This window comes from Zonotrichia albicollis, chromosome 3 (genome assembly GCF_047830755.1).
Source record: "Zonotrichia albicollis isolate bZonAlb1 chromosome 3, bZonAlb1.hap1, whole genome shotgun sequence".
Classification (NCBI taxonomy): Eukaryota; Metazoa; Chordata; class Aves; order Passeriformes; family Passerellidae; genus Zonotrichia; species Zonotrichia albicollis.
In genome coordinates, this window is record NC_133821.1 from 82,405,448 (window position 1) to 82,427,101 (window position 21,654).

The 21,654-nt window shown below is 45.4% G+C and overlaps 3 protein-coding genes across 6 annotated transcripts in view; 2 read left to right on the plus strand and 1 right to left on the minus strand.

Moving 5' to 3' along the window:
- Positions 1–2,385: 2,385 nt before the first annotated feature.
- On the plus strand, positions 2,386–9,273 carry TP53I3 (tumor protein p53 inducible protein 3). 2 transcript variants are annotated; one of them, XM_014265660.3, is made up of 8 exons: positions 2,386–2,543; positions 3,344–3,532; positions 3,660–3,802; positions 4,440–4,707; positions 6,318–6,530; positions 7,264–7,460; positions 8,204–8,536; positions 9,155–9,273. In XM_014265660.3, the coding sequence occupies exons 3-7, from the start codon at positions 3,665–3,667 to the stop codon at positions 8,408–8,410; spliced, it is 1,023 nt and encodes a 340-aa protein (XP_014121135.2). In that variant the 5' UTR covers positions 2,386–2,543; positions 3,344–3,532; positions 3,660–3,664; the 3' UTR covers positions 8,411–8,536; positions 9,155–9,273. The 2 variants fall into 2 exon arrangements, with proteins under 2 accessions (XP_014121135.2, XP_014121136.2); XM_014265661.3 differs by having other exon boundaries at positions 3,344–3,459.
- On the plus strand, positions 8,665–12,927 carry SF3B6 (splicing factor 3b subunit 6). The gene is made up of 4 exons (XM_005485090.4): positions 8,665–8,909; positions 9,155–9,273; positions 11,098–11,236; positions 11,750–12,927. Exons 1-4 carry the CDS (start codon positions 8,880–8,882, stop codon positions 11,837–11,839), a joined length of 378 nt encoding a protein of 125 aa, XP_005485147.1. The 5' UTR covers positions 8,665–8,879; the 3' UTR covers positions 11,840–12,927.
- Positions 12,928–17,291: 4,364 nt separating this feature from the next.
- Positions 17,292–21,654, minus strand: part of FKBP1B (FKBP prolyl isomerase 1B) — a 45,078-nt gene continuing 40,715 nt past the window's right edge. For 2 of the 3 annotated variants that reach the window (XM_005485092.4, XM_005485091.4), the window contains 2 exons: positions 20,715–20,827; positions 17,292–18,001 (listed from right to left, as the gene is read on the minus strand). In XM_005485092.4, the coding sequence (XP_005485149.1) occupies positions 17,873–18,001; positions 20,715–20,827 (242 nt within the window). In that variant the 3' untranslated portion in view covers positions 17,292–17,872. The remainder of the gene's footprint in view (positions 18,002–20,714; positions 20,828–21,654) is intronic. The other variant, XM_074538025.1, reaches the window with a different exon arrangement.

A 21,654-nucleotide genomic window follows, 5' to 3' on the forward strand; every position in this document is an offset into this window, starting at 1 on the left:
CCATGTTCAGCTGCTGTCCCCAGCACCCCCAGGTCCTTTTTCACTGAACACCTTTCCAGCCACTCTGCCCCAACCTGTGGCAGTGCAGGGGACAGCAGCTGAACCAAGTGCAGGACCCAGCACTTGGCTTTGTTGAACCTCAAACAATTGACCTCAGCCCATGGATCCAGCCTGTCCAGATCCCTCTGCAGAGCATTCCCACTCTCCAGCAGATGACTCAGATTGGTGCTGTCTGGGAACCTACTGAGGATGGACTCGGTCCCCTCCTCCAAACCATCAATAAAGACATTAAACAGAGCTGGCCCCAGTGCAGAGCCTGGGGGAATGGGGTTTATTAAATCTAACAGCAAGGCTTTCTCCTATAATCTAACTTCAGACTGGCTCCATCTTATTTTTTTCAGCAGGACTACACACAAAGCTACAAAGCTGGAGCAGATCCAAAAGGCACAACTGTCTGCCTGGCTGGCTCAGTAATAAATTCAGGAGCCATATCATAATTGATGTGAGCTTTCTTTTTTTTTTTTTTTTTTTTTTTTTCTGCTATGGGACGAAGGCAGAAAGTGTAAAGCTGAAAGATTGCAAAAAATGCCAGCACTTTCAAAATCCTGTAACAATATCCACTCGTTATTTGTTCTTGCTAATAGTCACATTGCTCAAAACTGGCCACTGTTCCTAGCAAAGACTAATGCTAAGTATTTCCAGGGCCAGATTTGCAGTAGTTATTTTTTGGAGTTTACTCTTGCTGTCCTGAATTATTTCTTTGTGGAAAAAAAAGAAAAGTAACTTTTCTTGGCATGCTACAAGATATTTCTGAAAATTATTTGAAGTTCTGTTTAGTGTTTATTCTTTAGAGCAGATAATACCTCACAAATACAGGTATTTTATATTTTTAGATAGAAACAGCACTGTCATCATTTGAGTGCAGTACACTGCAAGGGGGATTTTTACTTGAAAAAAAGCATCTCCATTACAGCAATTCTGGACATGACTTTAATAATCATTGATTAAAATTTTTATTTATTTATGTCCCTGTGTTATTATAGCAGACTACTTTAGAGAGAAAGGTAGCTGAATCAACAGAAAATTTGGACTTCATCAACCTCAAGAGTGCTCATTAAGAAATAAAGTACAGAAGTTCAAAGCTTTAAATAAGAAACTGCTGCTTTACAACATTACAGCTGCTGAACTCCCTTCTGTTTTTTCAAGAACAATTGTGGCCTTGCTTCTCATAAAAGGACTACCCTATGCATTTGCACTCTATGTTTCTTAACAGAATTGAAAGTGATGTCTTCACTATTTGGTTCAAGATGTTGTGCTTTATCTTTCTAATGCTGTATTTCAGCCTGCTTCCAGATAACATAGTTACCAATCTCACTACACACAGTAAGTTCTCTAATGGCATTATAGCTACACAGGGGCCACAGACCCAAGGGACAAAGGAAATTGCTAAACTAACACTTTCCAGACTGTCCTGTACATCCTTGAATAATAAAATAATAAAACATATTTTTATCATGTGAATTTGCATTGTCAATGACTGCAAGAGAAAGTTATTTTAAACTGCAGTGGATTGCAAAGTCCTCTGAGGACAGTGGAGGAGGGAAAATGCCAGTACTGGCACTGAATCAGGCTGTGTGCACTGTAGACCAGGCTCCATGATCTTTCCATCTTCAGAAACACATCAATTATTAGCTCTTCAAGTCATGTGAGAACAAATGAATTTTATCTATACTTGATTTGTTCCATTTCAAAGAGGAGTTTAAAAGCCTGAACCCAAAAATCTCATTATTACAGGAAAAAAAAAAAAAAATCCACAGAAAAATCCCACACATATGAGATACCATTTTTAGTCTGAAGCGTCAGTTTTATTCCCTGACAGATCAAACACTCAAGAGCTGGTGAACAGAACACTGAGAAAGGTGTGATCTGATCCTTCTGCAAAGCTCAAGGAGATACCATCAGACTTTTAGAGCAGTACTGATTCTGATTCCAAACCCTCAGGTAGAAACACACGGGGTGCAAGGGCGTGAACCAGCGAGCTCTGAACACCTCTGTTCCCCAGGAACGGCAGAGCCCAGGGCAGCCTCCCCAGCGCCTTCATGGCATCGGGGCTGGCACAGCTCCCACACCCTCAGTGCCAGAGCAGCAAATCGAGTCTGAGACACAGAATTCTGAAGTGACAGCACTTGCACAGCCGGAGCACACCCCATCACACCCACTGGCACAGCCACGGGCAGCAGGCCGAGCTAGCCGGTGCGCTGGGGCAGCGGCCCATCTCTGCCGCAAGGCCAAGCGGGAAAGCAGATTTCTGTGCCAAGCCATGGAACAATCCAGGTCGTTCGCAGCAACAATGGGGAGCTGTGCTCGTATTTCTGACTCCTCCTATCTGTCGCTCCAAAGTAGAACAGCCTCTCCCTGTTCCTCGCCTTGGCCTGCAGGGGAGCAGCTGAGCGCCAGCAGGAACTGGGATCGGACTCTGCTCTCGAGGACAGGCTGGGCTTGTTCCGGGGCACAGACTCTCCGTCCTTCCTTACAGGAAACAGGTGAGCTCGGGAGTGGGCTCCGGAGCCACAGAGCTTCTTAAAATTGTCGTTTACAGCCACTGCTGGCAGATCTGAGAGCTTGAAATGGTTGGAAACTTGTATCTCAGTTTCTGCGGTTTTCTGTGCGTTTCAGAGTAATGTAAATATTCAGATCCTCTTGGTTTTTTTGGTTTTGTTTTTTTTTTTGGGGGGGGGGGTTAAACATTTTTGTGTGCCTGCTTCTAGGAAAAAAGACAATAATTTATAAAAAAGCAGGTTAATGAACTCTGATGAAAGAGGGACAGGAGCTTCTTTCATATCTTAACTGACTAAATTTGGACCCAATTAAGACTGCAGAAACAATTGTTATGGGGTGGCATCAGGTGAGCTTTCCACTGAATTTTTTTGCTGATACAGGCAAATTTTGTGGGACTGGATTAAATGGTTAATAACAATGACTAGACAGCCAGCCTCAGAAATAAAAGCCTTTAAATAGCATTTTATACAAATAATTGGAAGTGCTTATTCACCATAAAATAGCCATAGAGCACCACCCTGTGGGGACTGACATCCCTGGGGTTTCAGGCTGTTCATCATTCTGCATTTGCAGTGTTACCACAATTAGGTCTGCACTTAGCTTTTCCTGTGCAGAAATCAGTGGTTTTTACAGAGAGTATGGTGGTCTGTCACACAGTGCTGCTCACTTGAAGAGGCTCTGGCCTGCAGCCCATCCTGTGCTGCACTCAGTGCAGTACCAGCTCTCAGGCACTAACAACTGTTCCCCTTGTGATTGCCTCTGCTTCTCATCTCCTTCCACCCAGGGCCCAGGGAGCAGAGAGAAGACTGTTCCTCACTTGGTTTTACCAAGCAGGAGAAGGCTTGACAGCTCAGCCCATCTGCTGGTGCCAAAAGGATCGCAGGAACAGCATCTGAGGAGGTACCTGAAAGACTCCTGCAGCAGTGAGAGCCTATACCACAGCAAATCAGGCACACAGCAAGCACCTCCTGAGGCAAGAGAAATAAATAGGAATTTTAAAGCTATTTGTTACCTTTCTTACCTAAGATTTTTCCACTGCACGTGCCTGCATTTGTGCAAAATTTTTTTTCAGTTTGGTTTTGTTTGGTTTTTTTTTTTAGAGAAAATGCTTGCAGCCTATTTTGATTGCCCAGGAGGCCCAGAAAATCTCTGTATGAAAGAAGTGATGAAACCAAATCCAGGAGAAGGAGAAGTTCTTGTGAAGGTCTCTGCCAGTGCTCTGAATAGGGCTGATTTACTCCAGGTACGTGTAGGTTGAGCAGATTTATGCACCTTAAAACAAAAAAGATTTTTCAAGCCCCTCTGTGAAGTCCTGACAGATCTGATGAGCTAAAAGTGTTTGAGCCTGGTGAGCATTTGAATGGGAGAATTCATAGGGCTGAAAGAAGAGATGTTTGTTGATTCAGCAGAAAAATGTTTTTATCTGAGATAATGCAGTGCTGGGCTGGCGTGGAAAGCTGCCTTTCAACAAAAACATGTAAAACCAAAGCTCTGGTCTTTATAGATCTCAGACCCTTTTCTGGGCATTTGAGATGAAAAGGAAATGTTCCAATAGCATACTTTCAGTGGGAGAAAATTTATTCAAATTCACATTCAAATTATTAGTTTGAGCTGCAAGCCATGGAGACCAGAAGGGATTAGCCTGGAGAGAGGTAACTCACAAATATTTCAATTTATACTTATTTTAAGAGTAACACTTAGGAAGCAAAATGCTCCCATTTTGAAGATCCTCAAATTACTGCAACATATGCACAGGGCAAAATCAGGATTAAACAAATAGGAATTTAGGCTGGAGACATATGAATAAAATACTGCAGGTAATTACACTCATTGGTGGTTTTCCCTTCCTTGCCTTCTCTTTTTATTTGTTTTTATTTTAGAGGAGAGGGAAGTACCCTCCCCCCAAAGGAGCAAGTGACATTTTGGGCCTGGAAGCAGCTGGGAGCGTGGCCGGGCTGGGTCCCGGCTGCTCAGGCCGCTGGAGGATCGGCGATGCAGTGATGGCTCTGCTCCCCGGGGGCGGCCAGGCACAATTCGTCACAGTGCCCGAAGGCCTCCTGATGCCAATCCCCAAAGACATGACTTTTATCCAGGCTGCAGCCATTCCTGAGGCCTGGCTAACAGCATTTCAGCTGCTCCATTTTGTAGGTGAGAGGTGCATTTGCCCATTCATCCCACCAAAACAGCTCATCTTCTTTTCTGTCACAAAATCCTCTCCTTGTTGCCTCCATTTGAATGTTGTTCTTCAAAGAACCTTTTCTCTGTCACTTTAGTTTTGTGGGTCAGAATCCAGTGTGCCAGACACAAATCCTTGAATCTTGACCACCTCTCCCCAGTGCTAACCTACCCTGCTAGTTACATATTTACAAGGAAGGATATGGAAAGATGGCAAATTTATTTTCATCTGTATTTCTCAGTTTGAACCACTGAATGGTTTGGGTTGAAAAGGAACTAGGTGATCTAGTTCTACTCCCTTGCCATGCAAGGGACACCTTCCATTAAGCCTAAATTCCATTAAGCCTAAACCCTGAAATTATTCCCACCTTTTCAAGACACCTAAAACCACATCTTACTTCGAAGGATTTGGCTTCACTGCATGCATGACCATACCAAGAACTTTACCACTATGTGTTGGGAGTGGCGGGAGAAATGCGGCATGCAATATGAGTGATCAGTAAATTTCAAACTTTATTGATAGGTACACATCTTTATATTGGTGTTAATGAATTTCATACATATTGCAAAGGCAAGTTCACTATTGGTTAGTTACTTATTAGGCAACTATGCTTACTTCTGCATTCTTGTGGATATTTTATTGAAACTTTTCTTCGTATTTCTGCTAAAGATGCTCTCCTCTATTTTGCCTAAATTCCATTGAGCCTAAACCCTGAAATTATTCCCACCTTTTCAAGACACCTAAAAACACATCTTACTTCGAAGGATTTGGCTTCACTGCATGCATGACCATACCAAGAACTTTATCACTATGTGCTTGTGAATCGACAATAGGCAACAGCTTGTATCTTTGTTTACCAGAGATATTATTTGTAGGTAAAATCCACTCTGAGCTGATTTAAAATAGACAGAAGCCTACACTCTTCATTTTAAAAATACGCTGCTGAGGTAATAAACATGCCAAAGTTTTCCTCCTGTGAGAAATATCCTTCTTCTACACTCTCCAGCAGTAGCATCTGAAAGATCCAATAAGGAACAAAAAGTTCCAGACATAACTTCCCTGCAGACTTGCTTCAAGCAGTGTTGTCTCCTGGGGATCAGTGGGAGGCTACTTGGTGCCTCACTTACAGAAGCAATTGGTGAAACACAAATTAAAGCAACCAATAGATGGTAAAATGATTGGTAGGACTAGTCTTTAATGTCACCCAGCATTTCTGGTATTTCTCCATTGCTGAGTGCCTGATTTCTCAGTATGAACATCCTCCAAGTGTGTTTTCTACTGATGGTATAAAAAGGCTGTGACTGCCCTCACTTAAGCGTCTTGGTCACAGATGCCCAGAACTGCACATGGCCAAGTCAAAGTCCTTCCCCTGAGGCTGGGAAAATGACACCCTGTCAGCACACTGCAACCTCTGCTGCTTCTGGATTTCTCTCTTTTATGAAGGCTACGAAGATGTCCAATTGTCCAAAGTCCAGTCAAGGACAACTCTTTCAACTTCCTCTTTGCTATCTTCCAGATTGTTCATGTTTTAATTCAAAGGTGATGCCCAAAGGGTGACCACTTTCCTTCTGCCCTCCTCCAGGTAAAGTACAGGAGGGTGAGAGAGTGTTGATCCATGCTGGAGCCAGCGGGGTTGGCATGGCAGCCATTCAGCTGGTGAGACTGGCCAAGGCCATTCCCATTGTGACAGCAGGAACTCAGGAGAAACTGGAAGCAACAGCAAACGCTGGAGTGGCTGCAGGGTTCAACTACAAGAATGAAGACTTCAGTGAAAAGGTCTTGGAATTCACCCAAGGTAAAAACCTCTCTGTAAAAGTGCAAATGAACCTCCCAACATGTGGACACAGACTCAGTTTCAGCTGTCACTTGGTGAGGGAGCAGACAGTAGTGACCCTGGAAGCACAACCTGATATCCTGCTCAGCCCAGAACAGGCATTTCCTTAGTTTAACTGTGCTGTTTTCTACATGGGCTGTCTTTGGCTGTGTTTATTTGGGGCATAAATATAGTGCCACATTATTGCTGCCTCCCAAAGGAACTGTGGGACCAAATCCTCACATTTTGGTGTTTGAGTCATCACAGAAGCATAGCATGGCCTGGGTTGGAAAGGGCTTTAAAAAGCATCCCGTTCCAACCCCCTGCCATGGGCAGGGACACTCCAGCTTGCTCTAAGCTCCATCCAACCTGCCTTGAACATTTCCAGGGATGGGGCACCTACAGCTTCTCTGGGCAATCTGTGTCGGTGCCACTTCATTCTTAAACTGTTAGAAAAATGTAGCTTTTCTAAGTATTTGGGGTGGTTTATGCCTGAGTTTGCTTATGGGTAACTGATGATTCTTTTTTTGTGTCTGATTCCATAATTCCTTACAAATCACTGTGCCAATTCCTAATTTCAGTAGAAAGATTTAAATTAGAATTGTAGGGCCAATGCTGTACCTAAAAATAACAAGGTTTTAGTCATGCTTGAAATTATCCTACCTTTAATGCAGTTTGGACTTCATTGCTGAAATCTCTTCTGTTTCTACCTGAGGTTCTGGAGTAGATATTATTTTAGATTGTGTTGGGGCCTCACACTGGGAGAAGAATCTCAACTGTCTGAGCACTGATGGCCGGTGGATCATTTATGGACTGCTGAGTGGAGGTGAAGTCCATGGGGATCTGCTGGCAAGGCTGATTTCCAAAAGAGCCAGCATCCACACAAGCCTGTTACGGTCCCGAGACAAGGAGGCAAGTAGTGGCTATCAGCAGTGTATGCAGTTTGATCTTAAAATTTATGATAGTTTTGAGAGCTTTCTTTTAAAATGTATCAAACACATTCTTGTTAAAAAAGGCCCACCTTGAACTGTTACCACATACTTTGGAAAATGTGACAGAATTAAGTTGTAATTTTTTTTTCTATTTTTATCAAATTCCTCCCTGAATGAGAGGAATGACACCCAGGACTTCTTAATGTGCTTCATGAATACCATAGTTTAGATATTTGGCCCTAGAAGAAATAAAACTCCAGTGATCAGGCAATTTGATCAAGTCTGAGGAGGGGAAAATAAAAATCTCTATTAGGTCACATTAAAGTAGAAACCAAGGCCATTTGGATGCCCAGTTACCAAAGAAAACTCATTTTATGTGCAATATTCTCAGATGTCACAGTAAAAGACCCACAGTGCAGAGCCCTGAGGTGGATTCTGTGCATGGTTTAAGACTGAATATTTACAAGACCTTTATCAGTTTGATTTAAATGGTTCTGCACGGAGCTCACACAACTTGCTTTGGGGAATTTCATTCGATTAAGATGTAATAAATCTAAAAGCTTCCTTCTTGTTTGTAATTTAGACCTGTCAGGTGTTTTTATCTCACTGCGAGAATGTCAGAGGGTGTCTCCTTGAGGGCTGTGTACATTTTGTACGCCGTGCTCTGAGACACCTCGGTGAGAGAAGCGGCTGGAAATAACCTTGCAGGTGTTTATTCCGCAGTACAAGGAGCGCTTGGTGAGAGCCTTCACAGAGGAGGTGCTGCCCCATTTTTCCGGAGAGGCTTCCCCGCGGCTGCAGCCCCTCGTGGACAGCGTTTACCCCCTGCACGCCATCGCTGAGGCACACAGGGCTATGGAGGAGAACAGGAACATCGGCAAAATCGTCATCGAAATTCCCGTTTGCGGCAAGAAGGGGCAGCCGCAGTAGCTGCTCTGGGACCGTCACTGCGGGGGCCGCACTGCGGCCATCCCGCCGCGTCTGCTCTACACCGGGACCGATTCACGTGGGTGGCGAGGAGGGCGAAAGGACAAGCAGGAAGCGTTTATTAAAGAGGTTAATGTCGCAATTCTGGCACCGTGGATCGAACCTGCGGGGCCGGGCCTGAGGGGCTGGGGGGTGGGGGCGGGGCCGCCCTGGAGGGGCGGGGCTTGAGCACGGGGCGGGCCCGGGAGCGAGCGCGCGGCCGCTTCCCGCGCGGTGCACGCCGGGATAGATCCGGTTCCGTGAGGGCAGCTCGCGGTGCCTGCTGGGATAGGCCCGGGTGTGCCGCCCGTCGCTCCCGGTCCCCGCCGGTGTCCCCGCTCCGGGCTCGGTCCCCGCCGCTGTCTCCGGCCCAGCCTCCTTCCCCGCCGGTGTTTCTGTCCCAGGCCGCGGCCCCCACTCACCGCCCGCCGACATGGCGATGCAAGCAGCCAAACGAGCCAACGTGAGTGCGCTGCCCTGCTCTGTCCCGTCCCTGCCGGGCTGGGCTCCGGCTTCGCCCCGCTCCGGGCACCCCGCTGCTCTGAGGGGAACGCGGCACGGGGGTGGGACTGGGGGATATTTAAGGCTCCTTCCAGCCCCAGCCGTTCCGTGGCTCGGTGATTCCATTATTTTGCCCCTAGGCTGCTGGGTTTAAGCTTTGCAGTACGTGCCTTGGGCCTAACACACCGTTTGTCTTTTCCCCATCAGATCCGGCTCCCTCCGGAGGTTAACCGGATCCTGTACATCAGGAACCTGCCGTACAAAATCACGGCCGAGGAGATGTACGACATTTTTGGGAAGTACGGGCCTATCCGGCAGATCAGAGTGTGAGTGTTTCCAGTTCCTTTGGACTGTGAAGGGTTTCACAGCGGGTTTCAATGCCCTGGAGCACATCCCGAGTGCCAGAGGGGATGTGAAGATGCTCTTAACACGTGAATTTGTTAGAGAATGATTCTGCTGGGAGGTGCAGAGAATGAACTTAAATTTTAAATGAACCCTGGGAGGTTGATAAAATATGACAGTCTTGTGTGCTTAAGTAAGTCTCAAATACAACTAAAGTTATACCTTGATTTGGAGTGAAAATAGAAAAGGCAGAAGCTGAGCACAAACAGCTTTCCTGTTTTATGAGTGTCTGCTAACCAGTGGGAGAACAGGGATGTTGCTGTTGCTGGATCTGTTCACTAGAAGCAAATACAGCAGCAAGCCCTGTGTGGCAGAGACAGGATGTCCTCGGGCCATGCCATGTCTGGGTAGGGGAGGTGTGACTGTGCCTTTGGTTCTGAAATGCGTGGAGGTTGTACAAGTCTGCAGCAACTCTGATGTTCTTCTCCTGGTTAGTTCAAATGCTGAGGACCTGAGCTTTGATCATCATAGGAGGGTTTGTGTTGGAAGGGACCTTAAAGACCATTTTATTCCAGCCCCTGCAGGGGGCAGGGACACCTTCCACCTGCCCAGGTGCTCTGAGCCCCATCCAAGCTGGCTGGCCTTGAACATTTCTAGGGATGGAGCATCCACAGCTTCCCTGGGTGACTTGTTTGAATGATTGTTGTGTAAAGTGAGTTTTACAGAGTTGCTCTCAGTAAGCAAAGGACACAGAGGGACACGTGCTGCTGGTGTCACACTGGGATGTGACACCAGACAGACCCTTCTTGGGCAAGGGAGGGCAGTGGATGTGACTGGAGAAGTGGCTGAGGGAACAAGGGGCAGTGTAAACACTGCCTGGCTAAATAGGTGGAACTCTGCTAATGAGCATAAAGGAGAGCCAGTACTTACTTAAGTTTTCTGCAAACATGTGGGCTGGAACAGCATGATAGTGGGACACAATTAGGACATTTCAGGGGCTCTCCATTGGGGTGATGCTCTGGTGTGTGCACCCAGCAGTTTGTTCAGAGCTACTGACTCATGGATTTTCCCACAGAAATCCGAACAAAGCACCTCTGTAAAGGTTTTTGTGCTTTGTGCAGAGTTTATCCCATTCTCCTCCTCACCTTTGCATAGACTCCAGTGTGACATTTGTGATACCATTTGTCCTTGGGAGCTCTCAGAAGCATCTTAGGGAGGTTGTTCTGACTCTGCAGTCTCTGTCACTGCCTGTTAGCTGAGACCTTTGGGATCTCTGCAGCCCCTCTGGGCTCGTTACTGTTGTGTGCCCAGACCTGTGTCCCATCCCTCAGGAAAAGGACATGGAATTGGTGCTCCTGTGGGTGATGGCTGTGCCTCAGCAGTGGGCTTGCACCAGCAGGGCTGTTCTGCCTCTTAAATTCACTTTGTGATATGCCAGGAGATCTTTCCATCCTAGGGACACATCTGATTCAGGCAGCCACTGACTGACTGCCCAGCCTTGTAATACTAAATAAAAGCTAATTGCTATAATAAACATTTAAATTGCTTCCAGACACAGCATGGCAGCCCTTCAACAACCCAGTTGTGGAGAGGTGCCTTTCCCTTATGGAGCAGAATACAGCACATTTTGCTGTTGTCTCTGGCTCTGAACTGTTTGGTGTGGAAAGCAGGGATGTAATTTAACACCTAGAAAAAATAACAAATTGTTTTTTAGTGCTGTTGCATTGGTTCATCTAATCTCAGTCACTGTGAAACAAATAAACTATTTCTTGTTGATTTTATTTGATTGATGCTGCTGTGCTGAGCAGTGGGAATACCCCTGAGACCAGAGGAACAGCCTACGTGGTGTACGAGGACATCTTCGATGCCAAGAACGCCTGTGACCACCTGTCGGGGTTCAACGTGTGCAACAGATACCTCGTGGTGCTCTACTACAACGCCAACAGGGTACGGGCACCCGGGCTGGGGAGCTCCCCTCTGAGCACAGCTGCCACAAAGAAACAGCCCCAGCATCACTTTGTAAAGGCAGCTGCTTGGGTGGTTTTGAGAAACAGAGTCCAGACTGTTAGAGGGAGTCAACGGGATGCATGGTCAGAGTTTCATATTTACTCGGTGGTTTGTGTGCAAAAAAAGTACCTTTGGACAAAGGGTGGGAAAAAGTTGTTTGTGGGGAGTGTACTCTGGAGAAGAGGGTGGACAGGCCTCACAGTTGCACAGCTGCAGCAGGAGGGGAGATCTTGTTTATGGATAAAAGGTCTCCAGTTCTCTGTGTCCTCCCTGTCATTGATGACATCCAGGCCCTGTGGCATTCTCCACAGACAAGAATCAAACAGTGCTCTGTGTGTGTGATGGTGATGGAGTTCACAGTGGTGCTTGTTGCAGATACTGGCAAATAACTTGTCATGAGATGAAAGATTTTTTTTTTTTGTTTTCTTACATATTTTATTTTCCTTATTACAGGCATTCCAAAAGATGGACACAAAGAAGAAAGAAGAACAGCTTAAGCTTCTCAAGGAAAAATATGGAATTAACACAGACCCACCAAAATAAACTGATCCTTTTTGGAAAACTGTTTTCAAGCCCTGTTGTCGAATTCCTGGCCTAAACATAGGAGTTCTTAACAAAGTGTAATTTTTTTTCTCTTATGAATTTGATAAGCTGCAATATGAGTTTTTATATCTTCAGATTAGGATTAAATAAATGTAGAACACAGGGAAATCTGCTCTAAGATTAAATCCCCCAAGGCGACATGGCTTCCCTGTGCTGAGGGTGACCTGGTAAAGGCTGCAATGTCCTGCTTCCAGCAAGAGCTTTCAAGAAGGGACTGAGCAGGTTCTGTGTTTGACTGAAGCAACCCCAAGCCCGTGTTTGTTACAAAGTTTCTTTCACAAACTGTAGAAGATGAACGGCTTTCAAAAGGATCCAGCTGATAAGAGGACACCAAGTACCTTGTTCCCAGTGGTGGTACCAGCTCTGATCAGCTGCAGTGAAACAGCCCAGCTCTCACACTACCAAAAAAAAAAGTGTATGGGGGCTTTGTTTTGTGTCCCAGGTTTGGACTGAGGATTTGGTATGAATTGAAGAACACATGACCAAAATGAGACAGCAGATGAAGGTTTTCATTTTGATACCTGTAGTGTGATTGTTTTCTACTTGGCATGGTTGAACTGTAACACATTTTCTGTACATACATTTTTAGGTGTAGCATGTGGTGAAGGAAGACAAATTTACTTTTTTTTGGCTCTTTTTTCAGTACTCATGTCCTTTGTGTTAAAATGAGTGTGATCCAGGCTGTGCATAGCCAGTATCTTTGGAAGTGAGAAAGAATAACCTTTGCCTGTGTTCTGAACCAGCTGAAGTTGTGTGAATGTGGGTAGTATCCTGCCTTGGGAAGATTTATTGGCATGGATGTGATGTTCTACTCCCTGACCAGACAGCTTCCAGCCTGTGCAGAACCAGGGCAGATAACAATATACTTTGCCTGGAATTTGTAACCCAGTTTTGTTTTTCAGTGCATTGTACTGTCTTAGAGGAATGCTTCTATTTTCTGAAATTACTTTTTTGTTGGAGTCTGTCACTTCGGGAACAATGCTGTGTCCATTTGGTGAAAAAATAAATGCATATTTTGCTTTTCTTCATCAAGGCTGTGCTCCTGCCTGTAACCTGTGCTGTTAGATGGGAGTCATTCATCACCTGAGTGTTTGATGCAGGCAGGAGATTTAGCACATCCATCTGTGGGCACAGGGATGTCCCTGTGTGTGACAGGGGAGTGCCCAGCTGTGGGAACAATGCCCATCTCACCTGGAGGAGATCCCTGGCACTGCCCTGTGCTGGGCACCTCCTTTGACAGCTGGGAGGGGCTCACAGCAATACTCACATTTACTAGCTGGAACCAGTGAGAAACGAAACACTCATAATTTTGCACTAAGTGGTCCTATTTTCTTCATTCCTCAAATAAGCTATTACAAATTAATAAATCAGTAATGGCTTATGAAGAGTGAGCTCCAAGCCAGCTTTGGGGGAAAGCAGCTACCATGGCTGAGGTGAGATTTCAGCTTTGGGTGGGTGCTTGGAGTCCTATCCTGTGCCTGACCCTGGAGCACACTGGAGCAGATCTGCCCTGCCTTCCCCTGCACACAGGCACGGGGATGTGAGCCAGGGCCATGCTTAGTGCACAATTCCCCCAAATCTGCATCTGTCCCTTGAAACTGATGCTGGTTTTGCAGCAAGAAGCCTTGCAGGCTGCAGTAACCCTGGCTGAGGTCAGGAGCAGGCACTGGGACACCTGGAGCCCAGAGGCTGGGTTAGGTGAGCAGTCCCTCCATGGCCAGCCTGGATTCCAGGTGCTGCCCATCAGATTAACACAAACCAAGAGCTCTCAGGCAAGAACCAGGTTGCATTAAAAATCTTTAAATGAATTAAATCCTCCTGGGGGATTTGCTTCTGTGTCAGCATCCATAGCTTTTCAAGGGTTACAAACTGCTCTGCCCCCAAATATGTATCTTATATATATATAAATATATATATTTATATGAGCCATATATATAAGTACACATCCAAACACTTGGATAACTGAAATCATTTACACCAGCTGCTGGGCATTGGGAAGGCTCCTTGCTGAAACAAGAACTGGAGGTGCTTGTTGCCATGCTGGATTTATGGTTCTAATAAATAATGAACACTGATAATAAATACCAGAGTGCCAATAATGGTGCTGCGTGCTGGCAGCCTTGTTTTAAATCATATGCAAATACCACATTGCTTCTGTCAATAGCAGAGAGCATGGTGCTTGCACTGCAGTGTCTGTTTTGATGAGGATTTGATGCTGTTTGAAAAACATATATAAAAAGCAATTCTTTAGGGTAATAAGATTAATAAAAATTCCTTCAATGAATCCTCAAGATCAGCAGCTTTTGATTTCTCTGAGAGCTCAGCTGCCGCCTTTCATTAAATATTCCATTTCATAGTTTTTCTTCAGTGCCTGTTCAGGGCTTTCAATGTCCCTGCACATGTAAAATGAAATAATAATTTGTACCTGCAAGACAGAGGGAATGGAAATGAAATGCCCAGAGGACTGTTTTGATGAGATCTACTCAAGATTTTGTTTGAAATGTAATATCAAAGAACAGGGAAATGAGTTCAGCTCATGAATGGCAGAGGGGCAGCAAATAAAGCAGATGTTACCAGGCTCACACTCTGCATCTGTGCTGGTTTTGTGTGTGCTCACTTCCCATTTAATTTTTCAGGAAGTAGGGCATGAAATTAAGACTCGAAGGTCATTTTTTTCCCATTGAAACCATTTAGAAATTAGTAACAAGAGTATATCTGATTACACAGGCAATGACAGTAAATTTTTTCCATTCTATTATACAGAGGTAATAATTATATGTACTGTGTTGATCGATGATACAATTAAATAAATTAACGCATTCGCAGTCGAATAAAGAGCTGAAGATTACATTTCCTTGAAGACTTAATTTCCCTAAGTATCACAAAGCACAATTAGTTTTCCTTTCAGATTTTTTCTTTTTAATGAAATTGGCATGAAAAATGTAATAGTCCCTGTTTCCAACCAAGGTCTCTGCAGAGAGGAGGCGATGAGGGAGAGCTTCATCAGCCATCTGTAATAAGGATTTTACAGAGTGGGTAATGTCTGGTTTGTGCTGGGAGGGCAGGAGGGAAGGGCACAGTGACAGCTCTGCAGACAGAAGTGATAACATCAAGTATGATCAGCTCTCAGAGCCCAGCAGGAACGTGCTGGGTTTCCTGGTGAGAAACCCATAGGAGCAGAAGGGCAGAGCCGTGCCCTGTCCATTGCTCAGATGCAGCAGAAGCTCCCAAACAGCAAGGCCAAGAGGGGATGGAGGGAGCATGAGGCCGTTCCAGGGTCACTCACACAACCCTTGGCATTGCCATTCCCTGTTGGGACATTCAGGAAGGGCCCCAAAGCAGGTGCTGGTCTCTGGTGAGACCCCACCTGCTGCATCCAGCTCTGGGGTCCCAGCACAGAGAGGATGTGCACCTGTTGGAGCAAGTCCGGAGGAGGAACACCAGGATGATCAGAGGAATGGAGCACCTCTCCCATGAGGAAAGGCTGAGAGAATTGGGATTGTTCAGCCTGGGAAAGAGAAGCTTTGGGGTGGCCTAACTGTGGCCTTCCAGTACCTGAAGACAGCTGTCAAGAAAGATGAAGAGACTATTTACAAGGACATGGAGTGACAGGACGAGGGGGAATGGCTTCAAACTAGCAGAAGGCAGGGTTAGATCTTAGATTAGGAGAAACATTCTTTACTGTGAGGGGTGGTGAGACACTGGCAAAGGTTCCCCACAGAGACTGGGAGGGTTCATCCCTGGGAGTGTTCAAGGCCAGGCTGGATGGGGCTTTGAATGATCTTGTTTAATCTTCCAGCCCATGGCAGGAGGCTGGAACAAAATTATCTTTAAGGTCCCTTCCAACTCAAACCATTCTGTGATTCTATCACACTTTGGGTTTTTTTCATTTTTTTAATAAGCAATTAACTTAAACTGAGCCATTGATAGGAGCAGCTTAGACCAATGTGCTGAATGAAACTGTGTTTGACAGGCACAACAGAGCCATACCACCTTTAACCAAGACTTTGGGAAGTGCAATCTGTGACCCAGTGGTGAAAGGAAGGCCAGCAACAGAGGCCAGGGCAGTGGCAAAGGAGAGCAGGACCTTTTCAAATTATTTGGGAAAGCTGGTGGACATCAGATCTTGAGAGATCCAATGACCAATTTTTAACAGGAAATTAGCATGCCCTAAATAAAAGAACTGTTAGTGGAGGTCTAACCCAGCTGCTGCAGTGACCTGAGATTTCCAACAAGAAAAGGGTTCTGCAAATCCCTTCATTTCTTTATGGAAAGCAGAATGAGAAAAAGATTTACTTATACTTAGTGTATAAAAATCCATAAGATATGGATTTATGGTTTTATTAATTAACAAGCTGAAATAAATGCAGCTCTGTGGGTAAAATGAACACCTGGAGAGAGAAGACCACAAGCCATGGACCCTGGCCAGATCACCTTGCTTCTCTGGCTCATTCTCTCTCCCAACTCCAGGAGGTGTCACCTGGGGTCATCTCTGTAGCTTTGCTGTCTGACTGCTCATGCTGGGAGTGTTCTCCTTACACAGATACAGAAACAGCACAACTGCTTGAAATATGACCATCAAAACATCTGTTAGTAGAAAACCATGCAAATAGTTTACAGTCAAGTTAAATAAAAGTAACATCACGACCCTGGTTTTCTACAGCAAAGAGGAAAAATGAGCCTAATGGAAAGAAATCAGACAAGGCAAAATAACAGCACAGAGAAAGCCTTGCTGATCAGGTCCTGCTCCCAAATCCAGGTAGCTAACAGCCAACACATTTTCCTGCCTCCAGAAGAGAAACCAGCATTTCATGAATTCATACAAGCAGCAAATGAAATAAATATTGCAGAGTCTCAAGTGCCAGAGGCCCAGTGGACAAGGTCAGTTTGGAGGCTTTGTAAACAGCAGCAGCTGCTACAGCCTGAAAACCCCAGAGTGTTCAGTGGCCACATCATCCCACAGCTCGGATTTCTTTTGAAAGGTGGATGCACATAATCCTGATCTTTTCTAGCCTTGCTCAGCTCCAGTAGAAAATATTACACTAGTTCTGCTGTTGTAAAGGCACATAATTAGACCAGCACTACATGTCTTTGACAAGCAGCACTTTCCACCTCTTCAGCAGCCAAATTCTGGCCAGAGTTGAGGGGCCACAGAGGCAGGGGAAATGGTGAGTCAGGAAAATTGTCCCAGCACCCCTTATTTGCATATCCCTGGTACCTCTGGTCCCACAGAGATCTTCCACTGGGCCATCTCTAATAGAAACAGTGCATGGAGCTACATGTATTTCATATAAGAGAAAAAATTAACAAAAAATGGGTTGATGATTGAAGAACTTCTTGTACAGTAAAGAGCATCCCACTAGACAGAAGAGAAAAACAGGATGAGAAATGGTAAAGTATCAAGATTTTATTGTTTTATATATATACTTATAACTCTTAAATGAGACAGTATTTTTTTAAAACAGCAGCAAGCAGAACGTACTAGTTGAGAAAAGTGGCAGCGCAGGTAACTCTGTTTGGCTAATGCCCATTCATGTACAAGGCGTACATTGGATTTTTTTCTTTTGAGCACCTTTTGTGGTTATTTTTTCTTGGTTTAAGTGTACAGTAAGGCAGTGGTTTTTTCAATAAGGAATATATATATATATATATATATATATTTATATTTATATATATTTTCAGTCATCACCGTGAATTCTTCGTACATGCAAATTCAATAAAATGTACAACTCGGAAATGTTACACCGGGAGACATTTTTTCTCAGAGCAAAGCTTCTAATAAAAGGCAGATACAGACACCACAAAGTTAGAAAAGAGAAGGAAGGCATAGGAAACCAAGAGCCAGGCGCTACTGACAGGACAGCTTGAGCAGGGAAGGTTGGGGTTCCAGTGAAGATTCCTCCCGCCGCTGGCAAGGTGGGAAGGAACGGATGGTTATTAACAGATGTCTCCAGCCAACTCCCTCGGGAAGGTTCACTCTAACCTGAGAAGCTCCACATCAAAGAGGAGTGTGGCATTGGGAGGTATGACCCCAGGGTGGCCTGTGGCTCCATAGGCCATCTCAGGTGTGCAGGTCAACTTTGCTCTTTGTCCTAAGCTCATCTGTGTTTTGGACATCGGAGAAAGGAAAAGAGAACACACACAAAAAAAACAGGATTAGGAGGAAAACAAACAACAACAAAAAAAATCATTACCTGGCAGATTTACAGAATCAAGGAGTGTTCATAGAATTGTTTTGTTTGGAAAAGACCCTTAAGATTATTGAGTCTGAGGCTTGGAAGGGGAAGACTTTTAAGGTCCCTTCCAACCCAAGCCACTCTACGATTCCGAGTCCAAGTGGTTTCACTTCAAGCTGAAGCTGCCACAAAGAGCTCAGACATGGGCATGGGCCTCCTCAATGATCTGCACTCTCACAGCAGTTATTTAAACTGCCAGAACCAGCCTGGAAGTGACACAAAGTCTTTTTAACACAATGCTTGGTCCATCCTGCCTATACCAGGGCAGGCTGCAGGAGGTCTGAGCTCCTCCTGTGGAGCACAGGGTACAAGGAACACCATCAGCAGGCCCTGGGAAAGGCCCTCAGAGCTCTCTGTTCATGAGAGATCGGTGCTCAACACAGCCAGGTTCAGCACTTATTTCCCTAAACTCAGTCCAAGCCCCAGGGCAGAGTTCTCACTTATGCTACTTATCCAGGCGCAGAGCCCTTGTACCTGGATGGGCAGGAATGCTGATTTCCCTCACTCCAGACTGGCTCTGAAGGGAACTGCTCACTGAGATGTGGAGTTATCTTCTAACTGAGTATTTTGGAACATTTTCAAACTGCTGTTTGTGCTTCATACACTGATGATAGAATATTCGCTGGCCAAGAAACATCCCCTGATTTGAAGGAGTGATTTTAATTCAGACCTCTCTCCCAAGATTGGGCACATCACTGGACTACAGATGATGTGATACCTCTCGGTTGAGAATATTTTCAGGTTCTATGAAATATACAAAGCTAGAGAGTCAATTACTTTGGGTAGAAGAAAAATAGGGATATGAACTTTCCCACATTTGAGGAGTACTCATGGTATGGGGCTGAGGATGCCAAGCTGATGGCCTCCCCTGGTCCCCACAGAGATTTTGCATGGGGCTGGCTGTCCCGCGCTCCAAAGTGTCCATGCAAAGCAGGCAGCTGGTAGGTCATGCCTGGGGTTTTAGGGATGAGGCAAACTTGAACTTTGAGAAGCTGAGCAGAGAAATGCAGACAGACCCTGCTGACACCTGACAGTCATTACACCAAGGTTTGTGAAATCTGTGAGCTGGACACAGGGACCTGCCTTGTTCCAAGAGACTCTGTCCAGCACACTTCCCAAATCCCTCAAACCTGGGCTGGAAGGAGACAGCCACGAGCTCGACTTGTGTCAGTGATCCACTAGGAGGAGCAGGAGGGCAGCCTGTGGCCACACGGGCTCCTGGCATGGCTCTCGGCCGCTTATTTTCTAAGGGACAAGAGCTGGGGAGTGAGAGCAGTCAAGGAAGGGACTACTTGATTCACCCAGCACTTGCTGATGCTGCTTTATCTGCACTGGCTTCTGCTTCCTACAGCTCTGCAGTCCTGAGCTCTCTTAGGTCTTTCTGCAAAGCAAATAATAAATAGTCCAACTCAAATCCTTCAGAGGAAGATGGTATTTTTCACAGTCTAGGATTCCTCAAATGGACTTCTCTGGCTGGAGAGAGGGGAATGCTTGCACTGCTTTCTCCACAGGGCTGGAAACCCTTGTCTCTTCCACCCCTCTCTGGAAAAGCATGGTTGCATCATTTCTCAGTGGATTTTGTCTCATTTTGCATTCTTCCCTTCTCTCCATTTAAGCATAAGACCTTGTTCCTGTTAAAGTTGTTCCTGTAAGAGTATTTGAACAGTTGCCTCCTACACTGAGCTCTTGGATCCTGAAATGGGAAGTCAGGAGGAATTTGAACCCTGATCTCATTCACTCGTGCTCTTGAGCAGCCTGATCACACTCCTTGTGTGTGGGGGGCCCTCAGAGCACTGCACAAAAAGCAAGCCCTGGCAGTGAATTGTAATTTGGGGCTTGTACTGTGCTGGTACTCAAACTGCAATCAGTTGAGGGCAGTTTTCTTTCTCTCAGCACAGGGCTGGTCAGTGAATGTTTTGTAGCTGGGAGTCTGAAGTAGTAAAAATGTACCAGTGCAGTTTGGTACCTTATCCAGTCAGGGTCAGAACCTGTAGCTGGCTCATGGATGTCATCAGAAAGGGCAGCTTGGGCTTCTATGCAGTAGCAGAATAGAGATCACTCCATAAAAAGCTGCAACCTCAACGTTTTAGAGGCCACTGCTGTTTGTGGAGCTGCCCATGGGAGAGGGACAGAGCTTACATGGCACCTGGGGAGGGGACTTCACCTCTCCCCTCCCAAATGCATACCATGGGGAAAGGCTCATGAGCAGGGGATAGCCCTGGGTGGGTGGGTGGGTGGATGGATGGATGGATGGATGGATGGATGGATGGATGGATATGAATGGATGGATGGATGGATATGGATGGATGGATGGATGGATGGATGGATGGATGGATGGATGGATGGATATGGATGGATGGATGGATGGATGGATATGAATGGATGGATGGATGGATGGATGGATGGATGGATGGATGGATGGATGGAAATACTGTGCTCAAATGCACCATGCTTTCACAAAAACACTTCATATCCTTCACTGTGATTTCCACTTGGTCTTGTTACCACTGCCCTGGACACTGCTGAGCTCACATACCCTTCAGCCCACTCCAGGTTCAGACAGAACAATTTATTAGTACCTGTGTAACACCTTCTTCAAATCCTTTAATTACTTCCTGCCTGCCAATCTTGAACCTGAAAGGCTTGTTTCTGTCTCGGGAGGAATCAAACTTCTTTCCATTCTGTAGCATTCCTGCCAAAACAAGACACATGGTTTCAGTCTGAGATACATCTAAATTTAAGTGCTGGAGGAGAGGGAAGGAGTGAAAAATTAATGTCTTGGTCACATCAGCTGCTCATTTCCATTTTTACTTTAAAGCCTCATTCAAAAGGCAGGAGAGGCAACTGCAGTGGTACCATATTGTTACCTTTGCCTTCCTGTAATTTAGACTCTAAAATAGAAATTATTTTTACTGTTCTCAATGCAATAGGTTATGACCCATGTTGCACCAAACATTGCACAGACATACAGAAGAGCTGTTGTTTGCACAGTGGAGCTCTCTGCCCAAGTGGATAAAAGCAGGCAAGGAACAAGTGGGAGGCAGCAGAAGAGAGAATCCCAAGGCAGGTGCCTGATCCAGGGCTGCCCCTAATAACATGTGTTACACAAACAGAGCCATCCCACACCATGTGTGTGAAACCTCTACACAACGTGACAACTGCAGCTCTCCTCGTACAGAGAGAACAGAAGAGACTCTCAAACATGAAAGCAGGAGAGACATTTATATAAATGTTCTACTACCCTTGTTTTTCATGTTGTCATTCAGAGACAGTCACAGGAGACGTGACTTGTTCCTTTGCATGGGCACTGCTTCAATCCATGGGTTTTGAACACATGCCCAGACTCCTCAGCAATTGGACAAACCTTCACAGAGCACTACATGATCAGCTATTCTCCTTCTCTTTTCAAATTGTGGCTGATTACAGTAGCTTTCAATTTAGAAGTACCTGGCACTCAAAATGCTTTACTCTGGATATTGAAAGGTTAGGCTGATATTTCTATATTAGAATCAATCCTTT